The 17,604-nt window shown below is 36.1% G+C and overlaps 1 protein-coding gene across 1 annotated transcript in view; it reads right to left on the bottom strand.

Annotated features, from left to right (window-relative positions):
• The window catches only part of LOC122093014 (polyribonucleotide nucleotidyltransferase 1, chloroplastic), an 80,786-nt gene extending 70,578 nt beyond the window's left edge, over positions 1–10,208 (bottom strand). Inside the window, exons 1-4 of the mRNA XM_042663287.1 lie at positions 9,827–10,208; positions 6,127–6,195; positions 3,084–3,190; positions 2,961–3,003 (exon numbers count right to left, since the gene is read on the bottom strand). Of these exons, the coding sequence (XP_042519221.1) occupies positions 2,961–3,003; positions 3,084–3,190; positions 6,127–6,195; positions 9,827–10,123 (516 nt within the window). The 5' untranslated portion in view covers positions 10,124–10,208. The remainder of the gene's footprint in view (positions 1–2,960; positions 3,004–3,083; positions 3,191–6,126; positions 6,196–9,826) is intronic.
• Between the last annotated feature and the right edge of the window lie 7,396 nt (positions 10,209–17,604).

Below are 17,604 nucleotides of genomic sequence, written 5' to 3'. Positions count from 1 at the left end.
TTGTAGACTGGAAGTAGTCTGGAACTACAATTTTCTCCTCCATTTGTTTGGCATCTTTCTCATGTTTATAATATTGTTAAACAACTCGGTAAGCCAGGCAACCCCACACTCCCAAAACATTCCACACTTCGATTGATAACTCATCTAAGCCTGGTGTCTTACCTACTTTTATCTTATTCATGACATCTTTAACCTCAGTCACTACTATCTTACGAACATATCTATGATGTGTGTTGTTGTGATGTATACTCTCATTATTCCTCCATGTATTGTCTCCATTTAGTAAGGTGCAAAAATAATCAACCCATCTCCTGTTAATGTCGTCATCATTTACAAGTATTCTACCATCATCACACTTAATACATCAAACATTATCAAAATCTCTGCTCTTCCTGTCTAGAATTTTAGCTATCTTGTAAATATCTTTTTCCCTTCCTTAGTGTTTAGGTTGTTGTAAAATTCCTCATATTTCTTCACCCGTGCTTTCTCCACAATCTTTCTTGCCTCAATTCTGGCAACCATATATCTCTCTTGATCTTCAGCCTCCTTAGTCCTTTGCCAACTCTTAAAATTGTCTTTCTTGATCTTAAGGGTTGCTTGCACTCCCTCATCCCACCACCAAATCTCTCTAGGGGCTAGCCAAGTACCATTTGACACCCCTAAAACCTCTTTAGCCACTTTTCTTATGCAATCCGTCATTTCAGTCCACATCATGTTGGCAACTTGGTATTCCCTTCAAAATTCCACTTTCCCTGCTTCACCACTTTATCGGTAAAGGACCTCAATGGCTCTCCTTTCAATCTCCGCCATCTTACCCTAAAGCAGAAAGGTTTCCCTCACTTACGCTTCGATACATTGTGGTACATATCCAGGATCAACAGTTTATGTTGAGATGCTAAGCTCTCTCCAGACACCAGGTATAACCTTACAATCCTTACAGAGCAATCTGTCGGACCTTCGATTAAGGAAGAAGTCGATTTGGCTGGACTATTGCCCAGTTTTGTTGGTGATCAAATGTTTTTCTCTCTTAGCGAAGGTGTTCACAATAGGTAGGTCACAGGCTGTCGCAAAGTCTAAAACTGAGGAACTGAGAAAATAGAAGCAAAAAGTGGACACCACCCAAGGGTTTCAATATTTGCAGCTCCAAGCTCCCAAAAGAACAACCCAAATTTCATTCAATATTCCAAAAGCTTGCAAAGTACATCAAGAAACCAGCATTTATAAATTACATATTGAAAAAAAAGGTAACATTTATAAATAGCCAACTAAACCCTACAATAACCATGAGTAATAATTAGACTCAACAACAATTCTCAAATAAAATTCCATATGAATCAAAAAAAAAAAAAAATAGGAGCAATAGATATTCACTAAAAAGAGTAACATCTGACTTATATATATTAAATCAAATTTACTGTACTGCAAAAATAATAAAATATTATTTACCAAAAATAGTAACGGTATCTTTGATGCAGAAGCGCTTCGATGGATTGACAGGAACCCGTTCGAGAGCCCGGACCAAGAACCGTATCCAATTTGGAATCAAAGTTTCCGATTTGGGATCAAAGCTATTAGGATTTTTTTTTTTTTTTTTTTTTTTTTGGGGGGGGGTGTGTTGGGTGTGGGGTGAACATTTGTAATCTTTTATTTTTGGGTAGTTGCTGAACAAGTAGGGAGTTACCAATTTGAGTCTTGCTTTGTTTCTAATTTTATTAGTCTAGGTTTTTGGGAGATTTTGTTTATATTTCAGTCTTAGACTTTAATTTCAGTTTAGTATAAAAATCATGTAACACAACTTTTATGGAGATGATAATTGATTAATTAAATTGAGTTGGAACATTGGTCATGTGACCTCTTCCCCGCTGTCGATCTCTCTCTCTCCCCCCCCCCCCCGCTCTCTCATTCTCTCCCTCTTCCCAGCAAAATCCCCCCTCCCTTCTTCCAGCCAATCTCTTTCTCTCTCCTCCTTCTCTGGTTGTCTCTCCCAATCTCTATTTCTGGACACTCTCCCCTTTCCCAAGGATCTGCCATTACTGCTTCCCTTTCTTTATTTCCTGGTTTGATTTCCCAACAACTTCACACACAGCAGGCCAAAGAGAACTTCTCTGACTGCTCAACTTTGATCGTTTGAGCTTAAAGCCATCCCTGTTGTGAGCCGATACCTGCAACTAGGATCAAAAACTAAACCCACCGTCCAGATCTGACTTCAGGGAGGAATCTCCCCCTTGATTGCTGATACTGGAGTCGTTAGAGCATTCTTACAGTAGGAGTTGTGAGGTTGAAGAAGACTCCCATCTTCACAAATTAATTCCCCTTTTTGTCTTGTTTATCGCTTGGGCTTAAGGTATCTTTTGTCCTTGTCTCTTTAATTCTTTGTCCCTTTCTTTCGTCTTTTGTGGTATTCTTTTTCTTATTCCAAATTATATACACTATGCCATTAAATGTTGGTCATTCCAGCTCCAGGATTACCCCCCTCATAACCATGCATAAGAGTTGGTTCTTTAGATAGGTTGAATCCCATTATTTATAGTTTTGCCAACCCTAATTACTACCCCTTCTTTTCTTCCTATTTACAAGATACCCTTATCTTTCGTCCCCTTCCAAGAATACCCTTTAGCCTTATGTTAGACATCCTTTGCACTTTGTTCTCCCAAGCTAGTCTTCCAAAATCCAAGGAATTACAAGTTTGCCATTATGTTCCAAGTCTCGATTTATTACACTTGTGCCTTTCCATTTAATTAGCAAATTGCCACTGTTTTTAGTATTTGGCTTCTAAGTGCTTAAGTGAGGCGACAGCCATCCAAGTTGGGTCTTCTGGACCCAACCGGATTAATCTTGCAATGTTCAAACAGACCAAAATAGTAATCCCCAACTGACCAAAAACAAACTAAGGAATACCAAATCCATTGCTAGTTCCACATCAATGATGTTTGTCAAAACAGAAGGATAAATTGTAGTACCTCGTGATCTTTAGCTCTCCCTTCTCTCTTGTAATAACCTCCACTGAAATAATGAACAATCAAAGGGACTAAGAAGAAGTCCCAGTATTTCACTAAATGGAGAAAATATCCGTAAAACTATACCTAGTCCGGCCCGCTGCAGAAAAACGCTCTTGATAATTTACTGAGAGAGGAAAAAAGTCAGAAGGCTCACTTGGGACATCAGCGAAGCAAACAGATGTGTAGACAATCTACAAGAAGCAGCAACAAAATTGGTTTTCCCTCGTGAGTAAAAATTTCCACTTAGTCATCAAACTTTAGAGATTAGACATTGATTTCAAATAAAAAATGAAAAAACAAACCACAGCAAGGTTATAGTGGCAACACTAAATAAATGATATACTATAACAATTTACAATATTTCATATCTAGATAACATGTTCTTTTCCACTCTCACTCTCTTTTTCTTTTCTTTTTTTTTTTTCTTTCTTCTCCTTTTCTTTTTCTTTTTTTATGACTCCACGAAGGGAACACACATTGAATAAGTTACAATACATGGTAGAAAATGGAGATAATTCTATAAGATTTGAATGACTCCCACTAAATTTACAACATAAACATCCAGCACCAATATCCTCCATATCAATCAAGACATTTGCTTTTCTCTCTCTCTCTATATATATATATATAATCCAACCAAACATTTGGGGGGGGGGGGGGGGGGGGGGGATGAAGTGTATCATCCAGCATTAGGTAAAAATAATCACCATTTTCTCTCCATATTGCATTTTAGCTAGAACCTAGATTTTTTCTGTTGGTCAGCAACCAAATATGTTCACAAGGAAAATGGAAAAAGAATTATAGCACCACACAATTGACTCAAGAAAAGCCAAAATCCAAGGAAGGGAAAGAAAACCAAACCCCTACAAAATGCATCCTCTACATCTACAGAAAAAACAAAGAACCAAATTCTGCTCGTGACATTCTGAAACAACTCTTGTAAATCTTGGGGCAGTACAAAACAATGTTAATTATACATGTAAATACAGAATATTAAAGCAGGACAAATTGACAGGATGGACTAGGCTCAGAAAAATATACAAGACATAAGGTATTCAGCTTCTCCACTACACCACAATACTACATTGAGCTTCCCACTCCCCTAGGTAACTAAATTACCACTAGCAATTTCCACCTGAGGGTGACCTTGTCCAATCAGCGTTTGTAAAACTAATAATGTCTAATCTGTCTACCCAATTTATGAAGCAACCATGCACCCGATGGCTGAAGCCCCCCTACAAGATGCAAAATTTCAATGAGCTAATTTCGGCTTATCTAACATTAATTATAGACGTTTGAGAACCAGAATCAAAGAAGAAGAAAGGAGAGAGACGATGGAGAAGTTGCTAAACCCGCCCATGATAGACTCAGACCCTTGAGATCTATTATTGTGGGTTGTTGCCTTTATTTATAAACTTAAAAATACAATTGTAATCTGAATAGGAAACTAACTCCTACTAACAATCAAAGACATAATGCAACCTAGTCTAACTTGGAAAGGTTGGGACAAACCCCAACTCACTTAGACTATGACTCATTCCACAATGGGGACACTCCCCCTATCGTGGACACATATTCCAACAAAAATCCTTAACCAGGGTGAAAGATTATGTCATCTGCTCATTTTTATTATAAATAAGATGGAGACAAGTAGGCAACCATTGCACTTCAAACTTCTAAAGAAGTAACTCCACACCCTTCCATTCACTTTATGACAAATGGAAAAGGTGACACATCTTCATAATACTTGCCGAACACACATAAGTCAGTAACATGATATCCCCTTAACCTTTGAACTTTCTACTTTAGACCTCTTTCAGAGGCAACGGTTGCATTAAATAAAAAACGGACACTTTTGTCAGCACTGGTCTTGCATCATCGTAAGTAATTTTAATCGTGAAGCAGTGGTCTTCCTTTTCTGGTTCCAGTGTTGAATACTCATTACTTATTGACTACTCGTGTCTCAAGTGGTTCAGATTTTGATCTGATTTCCTGATCATAGCAAAGGTACTGGACTACCAGCTGTTGTTTGTATGTGCTTGCCTTAATATTAATATTAATAGTGGTACATTTGATTTATTATGGCCAGCAGTAATGACCTCTGCTATTGCAGCTACCACTACTTTTATTGCAAACAAGCAAATCACACATGTCAATTGAATGGCTTTACTCATTTCTTTTAGGCTACAGTCAAATTGTATATTTGTGCAAAAGGAAAATGGAAATACCTTTCCTCTAATCCTCTATTCAAAGGTTCCAACAATTATGATAAATGGACAAAAATCAATAACTTATTATGAACTGGCTTTGAAATATCATGATGGAGCAAACTATATGTCCTAATGTGAAGTTTCCAATTACCAACAAAAAGGCAATAAATTAATTATCTCATGTACTGTTCCATGTGTTTGCTTTAAACACTACCTAACAAAAGCACTGTGATTTAGATTTTACTAAAATAAACCTGAAGGGTCAAGACTTCCATAAATAGTGACTCAGCAAACTATCCTTAATTCTCAAACCAATATTGCAATGCCCCACCAAACATGGTAAAGAAAGATATCTTTACCCAGTCAGTGGCCAGAAGTCATCTAGTCTGCCAACAACCCCACCCCCCAAAAAAAAAAAAAGACAAACAACTCTGTGCCATAATTTCATAAATCATAACCACCATTTCCCAGAGACAGCATGGTGCAGGCTACTAAAGCTTTACTGCCTGAAGTTCCTAAAAATGAAGTGAAAGCTGAGATGTGCTAAAGGCAGTCTCCACCCCACATGTCCAATCAAAACCAATTTCATGAACAGTCTCCCAACTGCTATGAATAGCTGAACTTAAAAATTCACATTAAATGAATCACAAGATGATTTTGGCATGACAGACATACCATATCATAGCATGAATCTGTGACAAATAAAAATTCCTAGCGTCCATGCTGCGCCCTTCATATACACGCATCAAAAGATATATGCAGATGTATGTGGAACTCAATTTCCAAATATCAAGTTGCAACACAATATAACAAAGAAAAGTAATGGATCCAAACAAGTCAGCAAAAAATTAAAAGTCATCATCAAAAGAGGAAAAACAGATATCACTATGTTCTCAAGAGTGGGGAAAAAAACTTACAGTTTCCCCATCTGTCACGGTAACAGCCCCACTAGCTTGTCTTCCTATAAGACCAGTCTCAACCAAGATCTGAAATACAAACAACAACAACAACAAACTCAGCCTTATCCCAACTTAATGGAGTCGGCTCAAGATCTGAGATAATGTATAACAAAAAAATTCACAGAGTTGATATGCATATTTTTTGTTAGTCCCATGATATAAATGGTGGATAGCACATATCAATATAATGTGTTCCTACCACCGTGGAAACTCACAAATAAATCAAAAGGTTATCAAAGAAAATTTAGATGAGTCAAAGTTGGAGGTAGAAGAGGATCACAAGCAGCTATGATAATTCCATAAATTAATGTAAAAAAGTTTCGGCTCTGAAGGTAACAGAATGCTTTCAGGCACGGCAGCTAGTTTTGTAACTCGAGGGAATGATTTAGTCATTATGACCCATTGGATAGACTGAGACCTCAGGATAGCCACATGATGCAGGAGCTAAAGGAATATCCATAAATACATTTGAGCTTCTCTCTATAGCCTGTATTTTACATTAGATGTTTATTTCATTAACTTATTATAGCCTACAATCCCAAGCATGATAACTCATAATACAATGGATTTATTAGAGGGAAATACCCAGTTTATAAATCTTTGAGCTTTTTTTTGGGTAACTAAAAGAATATATATTTCACTACTGTTCAGGGGTATTTCTATAAATGGGCTTTATAAACATGTACTCCTCCCAGCCAGATGAAGGAATTGTTATATCGAAAAGTATCAACATAGTTGCTGGACTTTTGCAGCCCCAAAACCTTGGGTCACATTCTAAAGTTTCAGACTGATTCATCTCCAGTTTCTTTTGCAGCTTGCCTTCACTTGTGGCCATAGTTCTAAATCTTGGAAAATTCAATCGAAATTTCACAAGTTTCAATTTTTCGACCCACCCCAAGATGACAAAGTTTCGGAAATTTCGACCCAAATTTCTAGAAATAACCAAGAAAAATACCTAGTTTCGACCAGGTTTCGGAAATTTAGACATAAATTTTGGATTTAGAACCATGCTTGTGGGTTCACCAAATCTACTGCTGTACATACTATTGTTTACTTCTCTATATTAGACTAACTATTTTGGCCTCATTTGGTGTGTATTCCTGTTGCCTTACTGCACAACATGTCAAATTCAGCAGCTCATCTCGGCCACATAACCCACTGTGTATAGGGTAGTAGGCTCGTAGCCTCATTTGTTCAATGGTCCAAGTTCTTTATTAAGAATCGACTAATTCAAACAATTTTGAGAGCATTATATTAACACATGGAAATGTGGGATTCGACTAAAATTTTACAAATGATCAGATGACGATGGTAAATATGTCCCCTTAGTTTGAACCAAACTGCCAAGCGGCAGATATAACCGAGATGCCAGAATGGCTTCCAGCACTGTTGGTGCCAGAAACTGATGCAGTTCAATAGAAGAAGAAGGCCAGCAGCAAACTAGGCATCAAACTGGACCAAGAATGGACTAATATATTTAATTTTTGAGTGTCCAACAGGTTATATGGGCCATGGGCTATGAGCTTAATATTTTCTGGTTTACTATTGTAATGGGACAATTCTATAAGCCCAAATATTAGGGTTTAAGTCCTATACAGGATTAACTAGTTAGTTTTTATCTTGTAATTAACTAGAATAGTTTCTATTTTGAAAAAAACTTCAGTTGTAAGGGATTCTTCCTATCATACATTAGGGATTCCTATTTTGCATGTTCCCATTAAGTTATAAATAAAGAGTATCATACCGGCTACCTACAATTTAAAAAATTTGTTAAGCTTATGCTTGCTTATTTCTGTGAGATTCAGAATTCTTTTGCTGTGAGACGCAGTGAAGCCCTTGGTGGGATGCCAAGTTGGACTAGTAAGATACTAGCCAAGTTCTAGGTGGGCAGCCTAGTTCATATCATTCATCTTCTAAGTTCCATCTTATATCTTCTTCTACTTCTCTTTTCCACATCGATTCCTGTCATTGATAACAATATTCTTTCATAGTTTGAATCTTGTGCCAATACCATTCTTTGCCTTGTTTCTAGTATTCCTTTTAGTTACCATTTTGCACAACACTTGCTATTGTGTTTGCTCTACTTTCTAATTCTTCCTGGTTTCTATTTTGGTTCTAGTTACTAAATCCATTCACTAACTTTCTATTTTGGTTTCTCTTGCCATTCTACCTTCTAGTTATTGTTACACTGATGTTCCTCAATTTGATTCCAATTTTCCAGCAATTTACTATTTTAGTAATCTCTCATTATGCTCAAATCCGATTGTTGGTTCTGGTTCAAACTTTAAGGGTTTATTCTCCTTCCCTGTTATTTTCTCTGTTTAATTAAATCTCAACAGTTGGTTTTGTTTCATATACCCCCTAGGATTTTAGAGTTACATGAGGTTTTCTAATCGGAGTTACATGAGGTTTTCTAATCCTAATCCTTACGTGATTAGAATAACTCATCAGAAACTGGCCACCTAAATTGATGAAGAAAGTTTCACTTAATATACAAGCGCAGAAGGATTTCCAGCACATTCAGCATAACTGCCATGTTAGCAAATGATTCAACATTCCAACCATGGAAAATATAAGGAATACCTTGGATCAGTCATTTTGCCAAACTTGGTGGCTCACATCAACCATATCATCCACCATGTATTGGGTTTTACCCTTGCTTTTCAAAAGTCCTTGTTCTTCAAACAATGCATATTTGACTTTCTTAGACAATTTGAAATCAATGTATTGCCATATGGAGAAATCAGGATGGTCTGAAAGTTCAAAATTAACCATGACAACATGCCCACTATATCTGAGTCCTATCCTAACAGCCACAAGGCAGCTGTGCTGCATTGACTTCCGCCTTTAATGCACCAGGAATGCCCCCTAAATTTATTACCTCAACTGAATCAAAATGACACTTATCGCCACAATCAAAACCCGATTATAAATTGATACTCAAATGATAAGAGAACTCCAGAAGAAATTAAGAAACTGCACACTGAAAATCAAGATTCTAAGGGAGACCCTCCAAACTGCACAGTTCGAGTCAAAAATGATTCTGGTTTCACAAAAAAAAGTTCTGCCAAGGCCTACTAAGCCTGAATCAGTACTTCAGAAACCTTTTGGAATTATATTTGGGCATAATCGGATACTTTTCGAGCTGTTAAATTAAAAAATGTACATAGGGAGGAAAATTTGAAACTAATATTTTGTCTGAGAACAATAAAACACTGGGTGTCAACTCATAATGGACAGTTATTCTACCCACTGATGTTGTTAGGGATCCATGGCTTAATGTGCAATGAGACAGGTAAGCACTCACCATCCCAAGTTCTGCTCTTTATACTTACATCCAATAAATATTTTTAGAAGCATCAAAACAGAAACACAACCATATCTCAAAACAATAAGTAACATAAACCTTAGACGAAAAAAAAAATATATATATATATATATATATAAACAGAATGCTTTGTTTTAAAACAGGAAAATTAGAGAGGAATTCCTGAATTACTTTTTGAATGATAAATAGTTGCAAACTTCCTCTTTAACTCAAAAAGTGGTCAAAATTCATTCGAAACAGCCAAACAAAAACCCATTAGAAAAAAGAAAATCAAACTGAAAGAAATAACGTCGATTTGAATGGAAACTCGAAGTACCGATTGCAACTTACATGTCTGTCACCAACAGGAATCTTGACGGAGAACGGCTGCGGAATACGCTGTGTTCTATTGGTAACTTCATCTGTTGCACCTGAATCATTTGGTTTCTTCAATGCTTTAACCCGATATCTCTTTGTGTTTCTTGACGGAACTGAAGTGAATGAACAAAACTGAAGTTTTCCTGAACGGCGAAAACCGGCGCAAAATGGAGGGAGAAGACTTCTGCTTCGTATGGAGTGGAGAAATGGAGGAGGAGGAGGAGGAGGATGAGGAGTAGGCCTGGCATTGAAGATAGGGTTAACTAACATTTCTTGCTCTCGTGTGCAGGTACTGATAGAGAGAGTGCCGTTAGCTAGTTTTTGACAGTCGACGACACTTTATCCGTTTTCTTCGTCCTGAAATAATAGTGCGTCGTGATAAGTACATTTCCCCGGATCAAAATCCTCTGTTTTTCTCATCCCTATTTTTCCTTGTTTTGCTATCTGCAGAACACGACACGTGAATAACTTTAAGATCAACGATCAAGATTGGGTGAGGATTATTATATCCGGTGCATTGATCTTAAAGTTATCCACGTGTCGTGTTCTACATATAACAAAACAAGGAAAAACAGGGATGAGAAAAATGGAGGATTATTTTCCTTTCCTCCCACCCCCAGGGGCGCTTCTCACCCCTCACCTTTTTTTTTTTTTATTTTAGTAACATTTTTTTTAAAACAAAGTTTAATGACCTTAATCTCGTTAAAATTATGGATCAAGTCTCACATGGGTAGAGGGTATTTAATAAAAATTATTTTTTTTTTGGTAAAATAACAAAAATTAATTCACCTCATAGAAAATGAGAACAATTACCTCAAGCACCACAAGTGCATTGCTGCCTTGAAAACGTGCTCTTCCTCAACTAAGTGATAAGATAGTGTATTATTTATCTTTATCTCCTACTATTTATTTCTTGAGTAATTTACATCCCCTCTCCTGTGTTTTGCTTATATTACATCCTCCACCCCCGTGTTTTCAAAAATTACACCAATCTACCCTGCCAGTTGACACTTGACACTGTTAGTGGGCTGTTAGTTTTAGGTGTTAAAATATGAGTTTTCCCTTTTGCCTTTAACCACAAATATTTTTCGATTTTACCCTTGCCTCTACCCTCATAACATTTTACCTCTAACCTTGAAACAGATTTGGGGGTTTGAGGATTTCACTCACCATCACCGACAATAGGGAGCAACTCTAGGCGAAGACGATGGCGACGATTGCAGGCAACGACGATGGAGAGGTCGATGGTGACGGTGACGAAGACGAAGTGGTCGACGGTTGCAGTGACAAGCTTTGGGTGTTTCTTAAAACATATTTGGGGGTTTGATTTTTCTGCAAACCTATGCTATTTTTGTTCTATTGTCTTGTGTTTTGCTCCTTCATAAAGAAAGCATGATTTGTTTTCAGGTTGTATCATAACTCAGCCAAGGAAAAGTTGAAAGAGTGAAACAAACATTTGTTTGGTGTGGTAGAAGTGAGTTGAAAGAGTAAAATTGTCAAAGAAAAAGTTGTTTGTTTTCATAGAAGAACTGGAATCGCTGGTAGCATTCTCATATTACTAATTTCAACCAACACATTAAGCTAGATCCTTTATGATGCACGACCCAACAAAATAACCAAAAAACTAGATGCCTCTTTAAATTACATTAACTGTTGTTCTCTTAAATATATGGATTATGTGATGATAAAGGTTTGGTCAAATCTGTATGATGCAGGAATTCTATCAAATGTATAGCGTCAACATTATAACATGGCAACCTATTGTTAGTCTTGTTTTGGTCTATTTGTACAGATTAACACTTCAATTGTAACTTGTCCCTTATTTATTTTTTCTATTTTTTCTATATTTTTTATTCTTCAAACTTATAGGTTTGTATGTTTAATTTATAGATAGACTATGTCAACATTAAGTGTTAATGACAGTAGTCAAGGTACATTGAAGTATATCAACACCCGATGTAAATGTCATAATCAAAAGGGGCATTAATACATACATCAGAGTCAAGGATGAATCCGAACAAGTTATACTATTGCTGCCTAGATTTTTCAAATGGTCATGGATTTTTCGCATGGTGTGAACCTATAAATTCCTCAAGCCTACTGCCAATTATTGGTGGCAATCCTCATCATCCAAGCAATTCACAGACAGTTGTTGGTGAAAGAAATCAAGAAAATCAACAAAAGAAGGAAGAGATGCATGCTTTAAAAAAAAGAGTGAAGTAATTTGAGAAGTCTTGTGGAATTATTAAGATTGTACTTTGTGTTCTTGTGGGTCTTTATTTATTGTTATTAGTTAATAAATGACAAAAAGCCACTGCAATGTAGGTTATATCTGAAAGTTGTAGCATTGTGAGGTTGTTGTAATTAACGAGTTCTATTTAAATGGAAGCTTCTTCTGAGTACTATCTATTCATTTCACCAAAAAACTTTGATAGTATTTCTACTAATATATGAGCATTTAATAAACCTGTAAATAGCCTAATATCAATATTTCAAATCCCACAAAATATTAACATATAGATATCATTGTTTCAATCCTACACAAAATTAACATAGTTCCAATTGTTTCAAATCTCACACAAAATTAACATAGTTCCAATGGTTTCAAATCCCACACTCATTAATTTAATACCAAAATCACCCACAATCTAACATAAGACACTTCATTGTTTTTAAGTCCTCAAATCTGGTCCTTCAAACCAGTCCTTCATTTCTTATTAGCTTCTGCAACTGCTTTTGCCTTTGTCGTTTTTCTCCTCATGTACTTGGCGGACAAATGTGCTATGGTTCTCTATTGTACAGTATCTTGTTTGCTCAAAATAGATGACTATGACCTCGTCATTCTTTGCGAGTTGCAGATATCATCCCCTTGATGATTATCCCTTTTCTTTCTCTACACAAGTCAATAGAGAACATATGTATTACTAGTAGAAAAAAATAAGCAATATCAACTCAAGGGAATTAGTCATACCTATGCACAAATTGCCTTACTAGTTGGTATATGTTTCCTTGTATCATCATCACCCTTGCATGTCCTCTTGTTGTGGCTTGTCTTTCAACATATGTCACATCTTACGCTTAATGATCTCAACTTGAACTCACTAATAGAAGGCTCATCAAATTCTCTTTTTCTGCTTTTGTGAGGTCTACCTGGCCTTCTTTTAAGGTCTAGTGGCTGTAGCATACTCGTACTATGAGTAAAACTCAAATCAGTCAAATTTGGAAGCGGTTGGATCATCTCCTTGTTTGTATCCATATATTTCTTCACACTGTAAAAGTCATTACAATAATTCTCAATCTTCAATCACATATGTGAAATAACTATCCCTACATGTACACATGGCAATCTTGTAGACTCTCATGCATGACATCCACATGTTCGGTCTATCAAATGCACCACAAATCTATTTTGATGAAAATCTGACACCTTAAATGCAACCAGACTTGATGAATGAACTATGCAATCCCTAGACTTTTGTTGAATCTTGTCTAGTTTTTTATTGACCACAGGTGTGACGGGATCCCCATACACATAACTAAGACCATCGTCATTTAGTTTATACAATCTATCCATTAGTTGAATCTGTATTTGGTCAATCACAATCAATATGGGCTTGTCTGTTAAAGCTGATATCCACTAGTTGAAAGATTCAGTTGTGTTGTTTGTAATATAGTCACTCTTGGCCCAATGTCAAATGCATACCTAGATCATAACTTGGGGGTTCTTTAGCTAACCACTCATATGCTTCCGTATTAATTTCTTGATAGCCATCATTTCCCTTTCAAACTGGATGGTAGTGTATGCTCTTGCAGCTGACCAAAAATGTCATTTTAATAAAATACCCAAATATTTATTGTCTACAACAAAGTTGCAGTATGATGAGTAATAAATCCCACTACCTAAAAACCAATAAGTTGGAAAGGGTAACAAATACAAGGTGGTTTAAATACCTTCTTCTTGTCTAGCATAAATTTCAAAGACAAGTCTTCACTGCTACTTCCAAGAGCATCATGTAAGTATTCAAGAAAAAAAGTCTAGCTTTATTTACATTCAACTTCAGTAACACCATAAGCAACTAGGTACAAAGCATTGTTTCTATCAATAGACGGCTGCCAATAGCACTCCACCATATTTACCTTTTAGGTGACAGCCATCAAAACCAATAAATGGTCTACACCCTTTAGAGAAACCTTCTATGTATGGTTTAAAAAGTAATAAACATCCTCGAGAACTTAGGATTCTCTGTCATTTGTTTTTTCACATCATACTACAATTTTAAAGTATTGCTAGGCATATTCTCTAAAACCAAATCACCATAATTAGGTATTCTAGCATAAGACAGATTATATTTGCCAACATTCATCTCAATGGCCAATTTACATGCCTTCCGCATCTTCATGTAAGGAATGTTGATCCTGTAATTTGTCCTCAAGTATGTAGTCATTGCCTTCACAGTTAAGTATGGATTAGATTTTAGTTGAGGTGCAAGCTTCTCAATTATCCACTTCGATGTAGCACTCCTATTGTCTATGTCTCTAATACATGAATGCTTTGGATTGAATACAACAACAACAACAATCATAATCTTATACCAACTGAATGGGGTCGGCTACATGGATAGAATAAGAAAAAGTAAAGAAGCATAAAGGAACGGTTAAAGAAGAAACTTAGGGATAAAAGAAGAAGTACAGTAGTATAGAAAGACCATTATGGGAACATCCCCTATAGGGGGTCAGCAACACGAGATTGAAGGTCTTAATCATATATGTGTGACCACATCCTTTATTGGTGATGCATGTACTCTCCATGTACAACCATTTTCCTTACATATAGCGATTGCTCTTGCTTTCTCATTTTTTGGTCTCACAATTTGAAAACCTTCCTTATCACAAAATCCCGTAGATGTGCCCTGAAATGGTTGACATCTTTAAATGTAGCATCTTCTACAAACTCTCTTTTATTAGCATCACCAACAACACCAACAACTTCATCTCCATAATCCGACTCATATAGCACCTTGGCTATCATCACTGATTCTCTTATACTTCTTCTCAATATCAGCTCCATCAGACTGAGTTTCATCCCTAACACTTTTCGTTATCCACATTATCTCCACTTTCTTGACCCCAATCTTCATTAGAACTTAGTGAGTGAGAACTATGGAGTGATTCTTCAGAATTAGCAACCTTGTTACTAATCGCCTTCAACACCTCAGATTCCCTTATCGAGTCAGTACTATTCTCACAGGAATTGTAGTAGTATTAGCAGAAGCTTTCTCATTATCAATGACATTTGCAATAGCATTAGCAGACCCAATAGAACCACTACCACTGCTTGTAGCACCAGTGATAGCTTTGCATGCACCATCAGCCCTTCTAATGGTTTGCTTTTCCCTACGAATCCCAACACTATCCTATCCTGTCTATATCATACCACCAACTATGAAATCACACTCATTAAGGCCTTTTTTGTAGATAATGTCATTAGGGTAACCATTCACCCAATACTTATCCATCTATCCATTGCTAACTTGAAGATCATACACATATAATTTGAATACGTCCATACCAAACTAATACATGGTATAATAATTTTCAACCTCATGAACAAATCCATTATCGAAGACATGTTTGATCTTGAAACTAACATTTTGTTCTTCGGGAATATGCTTCAGGACTAAATTGTAGATGTTAGAAACCATTTCCAAGTATGCATACCTATCTGGCACAATATATTTTATGAACACTTTCCCACCCCAGTTAAACTCTAAGCCAATCACAATAGTCATTGCTGGACAGAGACAAAGAGTAAAATGCAAATAGAGTAAGCAATACAACCAACATAACCATGAAAACATTCCTAGGTAAAATATATTGAAAACAAGAGTAATTATATGACTGTGTCAAGCTTCTCTTATTCTGTAAAGCCTCTTGCCCAACAAGGAAATGGTTACCATTGGTTTTACCATTTGACAGGTTCAGCCATCCCTAAGAGCTTACAAGGGCCAACACTAGTCCATCCCTAGGAACTTAACTAGAAAATGCCTCATGACAGTTCAGATGAAACAATGGACATTTCATTGTAACAATGGCTTCCAACCAGTAGGTTGTGCTCATTGGTTACTACATACCACATCACACAAATAACTAACTGATAGGACTCATTCTAGAAAATCAACTTATTTATTCTCTAGTTCAGAAACTGTTATTTACCCAAACCCAAAAATAAAGAATGGTTTTGGAAAAATGGCTATGCTACTCAACCAATTGTTTTCCATACTCTGTCAATCTAAGAAAAAATCAAAACAAGGACACGCAGCAATCAAGAACAACAAAACATAGTACATGTGTAACCAATAGAGAATATATGAAACAACGGACATTTGCAAATGATGAGATTTATTGCATAATGATTGGGAGAATAGACCTGCAAACAAGGAAATCTGTCGCCATCGCCGTTTGCCAGGCATAGTTACCAAAGGTATGAAGCAATCGACACCAGTGGAAGACTCTAGTTCACCGTTAGTATGAAGGATTAGCTTATGGAATGTGCAGGTTGATCTATTCCATGCGTAGATAGTAGTTGTTCATCGCTCGTTATAGAAAGATTGAACTCCACTCGCCGCTTGTCGTTTCCCAATTGTTGTTCGCCTAGGAGAAGGAGATAGCAGGGGAGTGTTCCAAATCGATATACTCTTTCTTAGTTTAGTTAAAGATGTATCACAGGAGGGTAAAAGGGTAATTTACACTACATGAGGGGTAATATGGGTATTATAAAAAAATTGAAAACTAAACGGCCAAAAGTTGACGGAGTCAGCTTATTTGTAATATGTGTCAACTGATAGGGGAGGTTGGTGTAATTTTTTAAAACACGAGGGTGGGGCATGTAATATAAGAAAAACACAGGGGAGGGAGATGTAAATTATATTTAAATTTTTGTAAGTGTCCTAGGTTTTTTTTTTTTTGCCCGTCACTACGTAGTGTCCTAGGTTTTTTTTTTTTTAGTAGTAAACAAGCATCTTAACTGTTAGGGAGTCATTGTTGGATATTATAACATTTAGATTTGTGTCCATCAAACTCAATTTAATTAGAATATAATAATTAATTACATTTTATTGTATGTTTATTATAAATGTTTTGTTTTGTGCAATCGCCCATTTATATTGTTACGTCTTCTCTACTATGGATAGAGTTGACACTTTATTATAGGATTGCCATATTGTATATTTCCCAAATGGGGATTTGATATTTTTTCTTGGTAGAGCCCAATAGGGATTTGATAGAAATATAAATACAAGCACATGTGTTGAACACTTGTCCAGTGAGATTTCTGAATAATTCGCTTCTGAATTATTGATAGGAACATGAATTTTTTTTAGTCTATTTTTTCATAACTAAGAGGTGCTTACTATAGTATAGTATCATCCTAAAGTTCAATTAAATATCTACCACTGAGGCTTTACAGTTTACGCATTTTGTAGTATAGTCATAAAGTTCAATTAAATATAAATCATTGATATTCTTTAGAATTACACTACTTGTCATGATTTAGACCATTAAATTGTATTATCGTAATTAAGTCTTCTTTATGTAAGGAAAATTTCATGTACCACCCCTAATTTAAAACTTAATTCGGTGTCATCCCCTTGTTTTGAAAAAATATCATGTACGTCTCCCGCTTTTATAATGAATTTACACATAAGTTAATTCAGCTAGTTGAAAATCATTAAATAGTGACATTAGGAGGTTAA

Source organism: Macadamia integrifolia, chromosome 11 (assembly GCF_013358625.1).
Source record: "Macadamia integrifolia cultivar HAES 741 chromosome 11, SCU_Mint_v3, whole genome shotgun sequence".
In the NCBI taxonomy this organism is placed as follows: Eukaryota; Viridiplantae; Streptophyta; class Magnoliopsida; order Proteales; family Proteaceae; genus Macadamia; species Macadamia integrifolia.
The sequence above is the reverse complement of the archived record's forward strand: the minus strand, read 5'-3'. Positions and strand labels throughout refer to the sequence as shown.